At 32.7% G+C, this 13,664-nt stretch overlaps 1 protein-coding gene across 1 annotated transcript; it reads left to right on the top strand.

The window, feature by feature from the left end:
- Positions 1–244: 244 nt before the first annotated feature.
- Positions 245–12,989, top strand: LOC130640382 (uncharacterized). Its single transcript, XM_057447146.1, has 3 exons — positions 245–515; positions 1,455–3,277; positions 11,310–12,989. The coding sequence occupies exon 3, from the start codon at positions 11,359–11,361 to the stop codon at positions 12,874–12,876; it is 1,518 nt and encodes a 505-aa protein (XP_057303129.1). The 5' UTR covers positions 245–515; positions 1,455–3,277; positions 11,310–11,358; the 3' UTR covers positions 12,877–12,989.
- Positions 12,990–13,664: the final 675 nt, after the last annotated feature.

Genomic DNA, 13,664 nt, shown 5'->3' with positions numbered 1-13,664 from the left:
CGTCATACTTTCTTCCTGATAATGTTAATTAAATGTAAGACATAGTAATCTGCCAGCTGGTCGTGTTGCAAGTCGGTAAAAGGTTAAAATCTCTTAACAACATGTCTGTCCTGTGATATTCTGTAATGTTACATGCACCTGTGATGAACAAACATTTCATCACCCACTCTCGTGCTTTTTATTCGTGTTCTTCTATTTTTTCCTAGTTGGAACAGCATGATTATAAAAACAACAAATCAAAGAAAACGTGGCTTTACATATAGTTAGGCTGTTTAGTCACGTGATCAAAAGCCGTAGAATTTTTTTTGCCGTAGCGAACTCGCATACCGTAGACAGATTTTCCCGAGATTTTATACGTATGTGCCCATCCAAAGCTATTTTCCGACTATGTTTTTCCTTATTAGGCATTTTTCGATAGGCACCTCTTTGCACAGAATAGGCCGAGGTTTGTTTTGATTGATGATAGAAGTTTGTAGCTGTTAACGTTGAAGAGTTACAGGATTTTGAATTTTAAGGTTGCGATTATTTTTGTATTGTATGTGTTATTTAAACTTCTATCATATCAAGTAGTAAAGTTTAAAGTATGTAGAATTGTCCTTATCAAATTAATAGTTAGTTAGAAAAAGGAAAAGCTGTCGGATTTCACATTTTTTTGTTGACACTTTTGGATCCCCCCTGGCAGACAGAGCTAACAACAGCTACAAACATGGCGGACTAAATCTCAAAAATAAGTTTATGGGGTTATAGCTACTAGTTCACTTTTGTATATTAATAAGAGACTGTTCACAATAAGAGATGTTCAATGTTTATAGTTGCATATATTTATAGTTTAGCTAGATAGTGATAGATAGTAAAACAAAGATTTAAGCGACTATATAGCTAGGTGGTATTTGGGGTTATATTCTAGCTAGCTAGTTAAGCTTTGTGTTTGTTATTTTATCACTATAATTACCTCTAGTATGGATGCTAAGGTATGTCTAGCTAGTTTTCACAGCTTGTTTAGTGTTTTGTATAGATTAAAATTTTTTATTAAAAATGAAGAATGTGGGATCAGGGTTCAATCATTTACAGCTTTCTCAAGATTTTCAGACAGAGTTTAATGTTCAAGTAGAGTGCGATTCCTGTAGTTTATTGACAAAAATTAAAAGATTAGCCATTAATGTTAAAACATTGAGGAAAAAGAGAAATAATGAGAAATTAAGAGAGTTGTTTGAAATTATGTTATGTCGTTAATTCGGTATATAATAATAGTTTATGTTCACATGGTATACATTAGTTTTGTTGATATATAATATTTTAATGGGAAAAAGTCAGTCTATTTTAGTCCATTTAATTTTAGTATATACAAGTTTTGTATTGGCATTTGTAGACTGTATGAGATTTTGTTCTGAGATTTTGTTCTTTGAAATATGCCGCTCTGCCTATCCTATATGCTTTTTTTTATTACTAACTAGAATTTGACTTCAAGATATCTTGGCCAAACATCTGAATGCAGTGGTTGTACAGTTAAACGTGTTTATATACTTTGTAAAAAAAATGGTATTTCTGGCATGACTATAAAATGCTTATATTATGTCAATGACTTTATATTAAAGTTTTTATTTAGCTTAATTTTATGATTTTGATATTTGTTTCTTTCTGGATTTTTGCCCATCTCTCCTCTACAGTATTTAACAGCCTGGTCTGCAAAACATCAATAATATTATATAGTTTAATTTACTGTTTTTATCACAATTCTGTTAATTAACCTATACAAACTTCGCAGATGGCTTATATACCTGGTTTCCTTTTTAGTTCTTACCCCCGCCTTTTTTAAATTTAACAGTCTGGTCTGTAAATTACACATATTTATCACATGATATTTTTTGTAGTTTTAATTACTGTTTTACCATGGTTCTGTTTTTTTTTTAATTTAATGCAACTTCGCCAACAATGGCTTATTTAAAACTGGTTTCTTTTTAGTTTTACCCCTGTCTTTCTCTATTTAACTGTCTGGTCTGTAAAATACACACCTTATCATGTGATATTTTTTGTAGTTTTAATTACTGTTTTATCACAGCAATTTAATGCAACTTCGCCAATGACTTATTTATAACTGGTTTCTTTTTAGTTTTACCCCCGTCTTTCTCTATTTAACTGTCTGGTCTGTAAAATACACATATTATCACATGATATTTTTTGTAATTTGAATTATATACTGTTTTATCACAGTTCTTTTTTTTTATTAATTTAATGCAGCTTCGCCAATGGCTTATTTATTACTGGTTTCTTTTTAGTTTTACCCCCGTCTTTCCCTGTTAACAGCCTGACCTGTAAAATACACATCATATCACGTGATAATTTTATAGGTTTTCTTCTTTTAAGTTCTAGTGACGTTTATAGTTACTTATTTCTAGTTACGTGATAGGATTTCTTTTTCATTTTCATGTTAGTTTTTGCCGTTATTTTACCAATGTTATGTATATTTTACCATATATGGAAAAAGTGAAAATGGCGGCATAATGACGTCAGATATGAAAAAAAAAATTGCAAATGTCTTTCTTAGCATAAATTTTACCAACCCTAAAATTTTCATTCTATAATGTTTAGTTATACCAAAGTTATTGTACATGTAGCAAAGGTCTCAAAATGAGTTTAAAAACAGTCGTTTTGGTGCCAAAAATGTTCTACTTGGAATGCACTTATTTTTTCTAATTTTTGCTACCAATTACGCATACTAAAATAGCCATAACTTTTGAACTATTTATCGTAGAAGGAAGTTTGACCCCTCGTTGAATTTCAAATGGCCCAGCCATTCTGAAAACAAGAACATTATAGACTCCTACCCAAAGCTTTAAAACTCCCGAAAGTGCCTAATATAGTGCCGCAATTAGTGACGTCATAATATGCAACTGTGGCTTGAAACTATAATACGGTAAATGAAACTAGTGTATATCGAGGTAGCTGAATCTCTGAGTCTAGCCATTTGTTTATTGTGATTGAGTGATGTTGTTCTTTAAAATATACAATAACAAGGAAAAAAGGACAGTAAGAAGTTGTTATTATGGTTTTTGTTAAACCTGACTAATATTTGCACAAGATAAAAGTTGTGTAGTACTTTGGTTTAGTCGGTAAATATAACTTCTTGTTCAGCCAAAGTCAATAAAAGACAATAGAAATACTTTTGCGCTGACAAACACGCAAACTTAGACACACACACACACATACAAAATATTTTTACATGAAAATTAGTGAAAGGTTTTTAGGTGACGACACTGGGACGCGATAAAACAGAACGGTATGTATATTTCAACTGTAGCTAAATTTCTAAGAAGGCAACACTCCCCTAACTACTAGGGAGATAGTGAATTTTCTTTTTGTTACAGGCCGCTTACATCAGACTGAAGTGAAATCTACTGTAATGCTTCGAATAAACGCCCAGGGCGTTTATTAAATTTTTTGACATTTTGGGGGGTCTTCTATTCGAGGGGGGTGTTTAAAAGAAGGGGGCGTTTACTAAATTTTTTACACTTCGTATCTTGTGTAGTTTTTAAGGATACCTATAATATAAATCTTCACAACAGAAAATAAAAGATATTCACATGTTTTAGAGAATGAACTTCAACAGCGAAAAGCTAAGTTTCCAACACTAAACCTAAGATTTAGGAAAAAAGTAAGTAAGTAAGTATACTTTTACTATCGCCTCGCATAAACTTCCCTTACGGGGGAGGGGCGTGTATTCGAGGGGGCGTTTAATAGAAGGGGGGTTTATTCGAAGCATTACGGTATGTGAAGTGAAATTCCACGCCACAATGAAAAGTGTGACGCTTCACAAGATGTTTTACTAAGAATTTCATTTCAGTGGTGTTCGTTTTATTCGAGCATGTACACTGATCATTATTATTACTATTATTACTATTATTTTCAAAGACGGCATTTAACTCAAGGGTAAAAATAGAAACCTCACAGCTGTTTCACTCTTTTTAGTCAAAGTGAAGTGGCACCTAAATTGAGTTTCACTTCCTCCAAAGAGACAAACCCGTTTTGTTTACCTTTGGTCTCGTTTAAACGGCCCCAAGGATCAATAAAAATCCAAAGAAATTCATTCATGTTTCTTAATGATTACGGTATAACAAGATGTATTAGTATGGCTCCTAATAATTTAGATGATAGTTATGGCGCTTCTTTCCTTTTAGCGACCGTGTGTAATTTATAAGGGTAGGGTTTGAATGTGCGTATCTAAAAACCGGAATTTGACATAGAAATACTAGTGTTGTTTAAGGTTTTTTCAGTAACTTATAATTTTTGAATATAATATGATAATATAAGTTATTATCCACCAACAAGGAAATGCTTAGGCATATATTATAGTCTTTATGCAGCGTTAAAGCCCTCCTGTTAGGTATTTGAGAGTATTTTGTGCATTCTGGTGGTATTTAAAAAAGGTATGTGGAAAGTCTACTGAAATTTATTTATTTAAAAGAAAACGAAAATCACAGTTTTTCGGTGTGAAACAAAGGATATTTCAAATAGTTTTTTTCCAATTGATCATGAAGTATGTGTTAGACTGGCTAAAATATGATGTTAAATTACATTTTCACAGGGCAATGGTATACGCCATGTAGCGATTTTCGCAAGTTGATACCCGCTACTACCGTCTTCGGGTCACAAATAGACAACGTGCATGATATAGACTAAATGCTAGCATATATATTACCGTCCACAGATTATAGTCCGTATCCCATCTCCTAGGCATTGCTATTATAGTACCCTTATCACAAAGTAACGATTTTTTCTACCATTTTAATCAAAATACGGCTGTTAGAGACTAGTAAGTATTTTGTGAAAGCATCTACGTCCATTTACCGTCGCTACTTGCAGCTATCATTTTTGTTTAACAAACAGACAATAAGAAATTTAATATAGATGTATGTTTAAAATGTTTGTTTTAAGTTGTTGTTGTTTCCGAAACTAATAATAAGTCTTGCTGGAATTGTTTACAAAAATAAGCAACACTAAAATAACTTCACTCGCATGTCATTTTTTGCTTTAAACTTGCTTGGTGGTAGTTTTATTGGTCTACAAATTAGCTATTGACTAGCGTGGAAACAACAGAAGGTATGTTAAGTGAGATTTGAAACTAATATTTTCCTAAGAAACCTATGGTAGAAATGACGTCACAATGCGGATATATTTATCCACGTTTACTAAAAAATAAATATTTAGCACTTCTGCTACTTTACCTAGGATGAAGCAATATTCTATAAAAACAGAAAATAGACAACACTCTCAAAACATAAGCACCATTTCTTTTTAACATTCTAATTTGCTTTATGTTTTTCCATAGCATAGCTTTAGTATAACGTTGACCACACTAATTTACAGTGAGGTGTCTTCTAAGTACATTAGTAATAAAGAAAGCCTATACTAGCTTCTTACCAAGGCCAACGATTTTTTTTAAGTAAAGAGGCTCATATATTGACAAAGGAGGTCACACCATGGTTGAGGCTGCCTTAAAGAAATTAGAAATCTAAGATCTCTAAATTCACTGAAACACCATTCAAATTTTGAAAGTTCACAGATTATTGAAAATGGTTTTTTTTAATGCTGTCTAGTTATCTTGGAAATTAAAGTGGAGAGCATGCATATACAATTTTCCCATTTCGTCGACCATGCTTTCTAGTTTTGGAACAAATTAAACTTCAATGATGCAGGGTCTGCTATGTCTTTTGTTTTCCATAAACAATTTAAATTTGTTGGTTGAGGCTCAATTTTGTTTAAGTTTCTCTCTTCTGCAGTCTTAATGATTGCCTTCCTGATAATTATTATTAAATCAAATTCATGAATCTGTTTGTTCAGTCAGGCTAATGCACCAATCTACAAAAAACATAGAGATTTTATAATTTTTGTTACTTTCTCCCTTTTGGAATGTTGATCATGAATTGCTTCGCATTTCGAACTAAAATGTTGGTTATAAAATATACCAACTGTCATCATGATACAACTGCAAGATGTAACTAACAATATGTGGAAAGTTCTTGTTAACTCAATTAAGTTGTTAAAAGCTCGCTGATATGATTTAATTTCAGCTAGATGTGAATGTCGTCGTATGTCGTCAGTTTATTTGGTTCTTCTTCTATTATTGATAACGATCTTCACTTCAAGCGAAGAGTAAAAATGCAACAAGTTTCCCTCCCCTTTCCTTCCTTATTTAACAACCGAAGAAGCCTGAAATTTAACAACCTTTGGCAAAGTTTGCTTGAGATATATTGATGACTAAAGAAGTCAGTGAAGAATGGACATGTATTATCAAGGTGATTTCATTACAAGGACTATGAAACGATTCAAGTCAGATCTTTATCATTTATATAATACTCTCAAACCCTGCTTGTTTTAAAGAATGACGTCCAGTAATTACATCCCTCTCCCTAAAGGTGAAGTTGCGATAAAATTATACACACTTTAAAACCCATAGACAATAGACATCCAGACAACCTGCTTTATATATTCATAAGTGTAGTGAATTTATTACTTACCACCTAAAGATATTAATGTACTTTCACTTTTTAGCTGGAGAATAAACTAGGGCCTGGAAAGTATACCGATATCACAGAAATTTTTTTTTTTTGACGAGGAAGCGATAACAAGATGTATGTTTTAAAAAAATCATATTTCATTAAAACATTTTAAAATCACTGTTCCGGCGACTGGTATGATTCTACAAGAAATTATAGCTAGCTAGCTAGCTAGCTAAAAAATGAGAAAGTCCTTCTGAAAACTCCTGCTCTGGCTGACCTAATTGTTATCCGAAAAATTTGAACTATCATTTTGATATAGGAACACAGCAAAACTTATACAAAAGTTAAGAAAATCCAAAATCTCTGTTGTTACACCCCTCCCCTTAAAATAGTCTCATTTTGACATTTAACTTTTTATATTCTATTTTATATTTCTTTTTTATTATATTCCATGGGAAGTGAAAATTCAGAATTCGTACTCTAGAAGAATCGCCTTACATATTCTCCGCAGCCTTAATGGAAAATGGACCTACTGACACCAGCCCTTTTTTATACATGAACCATAAAAAGGCTGTTAAAAGCATAAATGATTGCTTGTTGGAGCGATCTTAAACATGTGACCCTACCGTGTAATAATTTCCACAAGATTGAGAAAGGCAGGGCCAAAAGAGGAAATTTAAATGTCTACTTAAAGTGAGGAGGCCCTAATTGAAACATTACGCAAGCAGATATGTTAACGACATAGCCTTGTTTCTTTGTTGTCAACTGATGATTAATAACAATACCTTCATCTTGTACGTAACAATAACATTTGACTGGGGATAATCGTGGGATGGATGTAAGATGAAGCTCAACACAAGATTGTTGTCATTTGATGATTATATTACCATATGTTATTGCGTAACGGTATTGAATGAGTTTTATTCTAAAATTATTTTGTTTGTGAGAGTAAATAAATCTTTGTCAAGCTGTGAACAAAACACTATTAATTGTTTAATTAATGATATTAGCAAAATAAAAATACCCATGTCGTTTTTAAATCCGACTTGACAGCTATATAATTCTTATCGTATATGTCGATAACTTGGGATATTGCCCGTTTCGTATGCGTAAATGAGGAAAATAGAGGGGATTGAGTGTTGAGAATATGCATTTAATATCAAGAAGCACATCAAAGTTGAAGGGTAATATAGAATCTGTTAATTAGTAATCAAACCTGGTAATTTGTTTAAAAGAAAATAAGCACAATAGAGATTCTGTATATAGTTATAATAAATATCATCTTTAAAAATTATTTTTGCATGAAACGCACTGCAATAACATACGACATTATCTGTTTTCTTTTTCTTAAATATATAATATTAAATTTAATTGTAGAAGTAGTTACATCTTTAATATTCTCTATGAAAGGAGGCCTTTAAATAACATTACTCTTTAATAGTAACCCTCTTCGGGCTGGGTTTTTTTTAGGCGAAGGGAGTGGCTATGAGAAGCTTAGTGGGTGGGCTAAAGTTCTTTGATAGACCCAATAGGGCTAACGCCTGGTCATTTATGAGGCATAAACAACTTGAATGGTATAGATACTTAAAACTCGACAGTTGATTTGATTACTTGAAATGTTCTTTTAACATATAAGATTGTGTCCATAACAGCGAATAATTTTTTGCAATATATTTGTCATTTCGGATTATTATATGTTCATTTTTTAGACTGATAACACTTGTTAAGACTGATATAAAAATAGCATAATTACATAAAGGTAAAAACAATATCTTTACTAGCAGTATTTGTTATTGGAATTCAATCATGATGGACATACTGCTCATTTGTTTGCTTGTTTGTTTGCTTGTTGGTTTGTTTGTTTCTGAAAAATGCAGTGTATTCTTCTTCATCTACAACTATGTATGTAGACTATTTGTGTAGACGACTCCGATCTGCCATTGTATAATAACACAAACCTGAACTTAGTTTTCCTTTAAACTCCTCTAAAAAACTGCATCCGTGACGGTAACGCAATGTATAGATTATTTTATTGTTAAAAGTGTTATGATCAATATGGAAATTTTGCAATATGTAGATTTAGTTTCTTTGATCACGATTAAGCTCCTTACTTTCAATACATTCAACATCTTTTCCTAGTCCGGATTAAAATAGTATGCAAGGCGCTAAAAGGCCTTTCTTATCTCAGCACTTTTGTTGCGACGTCATCAAAAGTCTTAAAGATGTCTATGTTTGATTAGCATCCAAGTTTTACACATTGGTTTGAAATCTGTCTTCAAGGCTTTTAGCATTTGTTATGGTATTTCACCAGGAAGATAAAAAAACAGTGTGTCTTCTCAAATCTTGTTGGTTATTTTTTTTTTCTGACGTGAGATGGGGTGCCGCAAAGCAAAAAGAAGTAAAATCTCAGGATAAAAAACTCACTAATGACACGAATATGCCATGAAAGTTGAACAATTTGTTATTTACATTCTGTCAGACGTTTCTAGCAGATAAATAAACGTGTAGTGACCAGGAAAATGATCATACCTCCCTGGGCATGAACTCTAACTTAAGGGTAGCTTTAAATAATAGCTACAATTCAAGCAAAACTGTAAGCAGGAGTTTCGGCATGCTTTTTTTCTGTTTTATGTTAACTTACGTTTCGCGTGATGTTTTGTATTTTAGAGTTATATGACGAAGGGTTTGCGTAGTTAATGAAAAACTGGAAGAGCTAAATAGGGATAAGATTTACAAGTTAAATTCTTCTATAAGAGTAAGATCTGGTCCGTTGCTAAAAAAAAGGTTAGGAATAAAAATTTAAGTAGTTAATAATATCTTTTTTATAGTAGTTACAAGGACGACGCTTTAGGGGCGTGACCACGTGTGCAAAGTAAGTGTGTGATTTGTAGAAATATTGTTATGATTCTGGCATGCAAGAGACTTTTATATTTTTTTAAGTGGCCAACTTTACATCTCATATCCTACTGAATTTAGTATGTAAGAGGCATGTATATTTTTAAGTGGCTATCTTTATATCTAAAGTACAGATAAGAGGCTTTGTTTAAGTGTTTGTAAAAATATATCATTGTGTCAACAGAAATTTTAATTGCGGTAAAGAGGCAGTTTAAAAGATAAAATATTCCATGGAGTGCTCCTCACACACAATGTTAAATAAACAATCTTATTTTAAAATGTTTGCGCGTCGTGTGAATTTGACGAAACATTTTATGGCGGGATCGAACAAGGATAATTTTCTTTGGGAGTCTGGAAGATTTGGAACAATTATTCTTTAAATTTGTGAAGTTTTGTGTTTCCGCAATTGGTGTCCGTCACATAAGGTAAGATAAGAAATATTTTACATGGTGTATATGTTAGATGGTGTAGCTGTCCCTTGTTTTTTGTGTTTTTCTTAGGTTCTGTCTTAATACTTCCTTATAAAAGCTTTGGTTAACTTAAATACTGTGGTAGTCAAACTTTTCGATTTTTTTTGGAGTGTTTAAATGTTTTTGGTAGACGGCCAGCGCATCTGGGATAAATCTGGCCCCGACTACGAACTTAAACAAGGGTCTAATTAACTAGGTAGTCAAAATTTTCTGTTAGCGTTTCTAATTTCTCACTTGTGGAGCACTACGGATGATTTAAGCCTCCATTAACACGAACGAATATTTTTTTTGGTGGCCGCTGCGCAGCGGCTACTTATAACAGTTGCGAATGAAGTTACAATGAATCCTCATTGCAAGGGCGTATTAAAAATATTTCAATTCCATGGGTTGTGTTTTTTTATGAGAAACAATGTAGTGGATTTATATAATTCTGAACGTATTTCATTTGCCATAGCAATATAATTGTTGATGATTAGCTAAAGTATTAAAATATGTTGCAGATGTTCCGTTAAGATTTCCGTTATATTTGCCAAGTTTTAAAAAAATGAATATGCATAGATATCGGAATCGCAAAAAGTTAAAAGATTAATATTTGTAGTTTTCATTTTTTATATTTTCGACATGAATATATTCGCACCTGTTCAAAAAACGAACAAATATGGGAAAACAAGGAGCAAAAATATAGTGTTTATTTTTTTAGTGTCATTTTATTTCTGTTCGATCTTTACTTTTACATTTGGAGTAAGTATTAACTATACTGTTTACGTCAACTCAGAATGACTTATGTTGCATCGTTAGCAATATAGAGGGCATACTATTCCATAAACTTAGAAAAGCTGTCAATCAAAAATTCATGGGCGTAACTGTACTGAAGTACTAAGCTCTGTTATTCACCTTCTTTTTAGAACGTAAGTTTTGTACAGGTTTTTTTATGAATTGGTGTAGGCATATTGACGCCTTTACTAAGATCAGGTATCCTAAAAATTGTGGAAACTTTTCTCGCGTGTTATATTTTCTTTGATTCACGCGCATATTATAGACTTCCAAAAATTATAGTTACACCTTGATATTCTGTTACTTCTTCTAACTTTTTTAACTTTGTTGGTTTTTGTACTCTTAGCTATTCTCCATAACTAAGCATTTCCCGAAAATCTTGCTTCAATAAATTATTATTTACAAATTACTCTTAATAGCAGCCTTCTTTTGACGTTCAATCCTATTGGTCTCAATCCTATTTACCTCCCAACTTCTTTGTAATAATCTTCTGAAGCATAACGTCTTTGTGGTTAAATTTAGTTAGTTTAGTTTAGATGTAGGTCTCAGCATGCTGACGTGAGTAGTGGGAATCACTTTGTTATAATAATTAAGATGTAGCAGTTACTTATGCAGTGCTTGTGTATTCGTTCTTCTTTCATGGGTTTTGAAATTTTTATCATTTTTTATTTAGTGTTATCCCCGTAAGCTTCGGACTGCACACAGCTAACAGATTGCATCAAATGGGGAACCAATATTCCACTGAACTAAGGTCCATAGGTACACGAAAGTTATCGACGAAAAAACGGGAAATCCAAGAATCAAAATATGCAAGAAATAATGGTAACAAAATCATTGGTCCTGTGCCAATAAAACGAAATCTTCTGACAAAATCAAGAAGTTGTGAGGAGCGAAAAATTGAAAGCATAAACATACGAACTACACTTAGCCTCAACAATATAGAATCTCATCAAACGGCTACAGCGAAGGTTACAGATATGGACTCTCTGCAAAACAAATCAAGCACAGCTCAACATGAGACGATATCAATAAACAGGAATGATGTCTCGCTTGAGAGCAATGGAGAAAAGGACATTAAAAGCGAAACCAATGAGACTTCGACCTCAAAACCTGTTTTAGGAACTGTTGAATGCTATGAAAAAAATATAGAAGAGCACGAAAAAAATGCAGGGTATAATGAATCGGGTACTTGCCTAAATGAATCAATGGATAATGTTCTCAATGAGTATGAAGATAGCTCTGAGGTGTCAAATGAAGATGATAACAAGGTCTATTTAAGAGTCCCAAATCTTACCCCAAGACGTAATACATGTTCAAGTGAAACCAAAAAATCCAGCATGAAGTCTTCGCAAATAGGATTGAAAGAGCATGTACAAAAACAAAAAAAAGTTAGTTTAAACGACAACGTGTTTATATACGAGTCGGATAGTGACTCGTGCGGCCCTTCGGATGTACATACACGTCCCGGACGTTCAAAAAGCGAAGCTTGTGTTGAATCAAAAGATGTAGCAAATGCAAAACACACACGAAGGAGAACTAAATCAGATATTGATTCAAAGCAATATTTTGATCAAAAGACCATACCGTTACCAAGTCACCTAATTAAACGAATAAATTACGCGAAACGACACAGGCGTTTAACGCAATCTAAATCGTTTACCGCGAATGCTCTCACTAAACCAACAACCGAAGCCAAGAAATTACATCTTAGAATGCCATTACGATGTAGGATCAATGTTAAATTAATACCTGATTTTGATCAATACGAAACCGCAAGGAGTATCGAAATAAAACACGTTCTTTGCCTGCGAATTACACCGTTATCGTTTAAAGAAATCGAAAAAGCTCACCAACTCTTCGAAGCGGAGATAACCTTTACTGAAGGTACAATGCGAGATGTTGTGGACACCGTGACAGGAAAAACTCAAAAGAGACTAGTTAGAGCACACTCGTGGACTGGCTTTTCACATACAGTAGAGCTAAGCAAAGATAAATTGACAATTCAAGGGAACTTTCAAGCCACCAATCGCGGCTTGATACCGTTTTTAGAGTTTGAATTGGAACTGCAACCCAATTATAAATCTATACCCTCTGCAGATACGGGTGAAAAACTTTTATCGGTGGGCAGGTTTGTTTTCCAAGACACAAGACAAATTATCAAAGAAAAAATATATAAATGGAAAGCAGCAGTCGAACGTTTTGACGGATTTCCCTCTTCTGATTCAGAAGATGAACAGTAAGGTCAGAATCACGTGTGAGAGTGTTTTGTATTTTGAAATTATATTCAAACATTTTTTTTTTTGTATAAAGACAGTGTACTTATTATGGGAAGAAAAAGAAATTAATTTCTTAATTAAGTGTCTCACAAAGTAATGTTTCCTAACCAATGTTTAGCTGTGCGTACAACTATGGTGTAGAAAATTAGGACTTTTTTCTCTTACGTCATTGATTCGTATTCTCTGCTCCTGAAGATTAGATAGGCATAAAAATTTTCCTTTGCTCTTTGTAATCCTTTCGAATAAGTAATTTTATTTCTCCGAAAAGTTATTTTTTCAAAAAATCTCCTGCATATTTTTCGAGGCCAAATAAAACATTAATGTGTCAATAGTTACGTGATATTACTCAAATTATGTTTTTTATGTCAAGTTTAACATCAGAACATACGAGGCATATCCTTAGTTATGACGCCTTATCTTTTTATCTACCACAAAATTAAATGCAAAGTATGCCTACAATATGTGAATGTTAATTGCCTTTTTAAATTTAAAATTACTTTTTGCTAGTAATACCAATTTTATAATAATAAACCTTTTTATTGTTATGTCAAAAGGCAATGAACCAGAACTTAGTGATAAATTAAATCGGTGGAAAGGAAGAAGAACTTTAAGATTGAAACAAAAAACAGAAAAAGAACAAAAAGTTTTTACGTACGTTCACGTATCTTGTGTTACGTACGTAGAAATTGCTAAACTTTCCTTGCCAATGCTCACAGTGAACTTAAGATTTCTGCAATTTTGCTTTGTTTTAA

The sequence above is a fragment of the Hydractinia symbiolongicarpus genome, chromosome 1 (assembly GCF_029227915.1).
Source record: "Hydractinia symbiolongicarpus strain clone_291-10 chromosome 1, HSymV2.1, whole genome shotgun sequence".
Taxonomy (NCBI): Eukaryota; Metazoa; Cnidaria; class Hydrozoa; order Anthoathecata; family Hydractiniidae; genus Hydractinia; species Hydractinia symbiolongicarpus.
The sequence above is the reverse complement of the archived record's forward strand: the minus strand, read 5'-3'. Positions and strand labels throughout refer to the sequence as shown.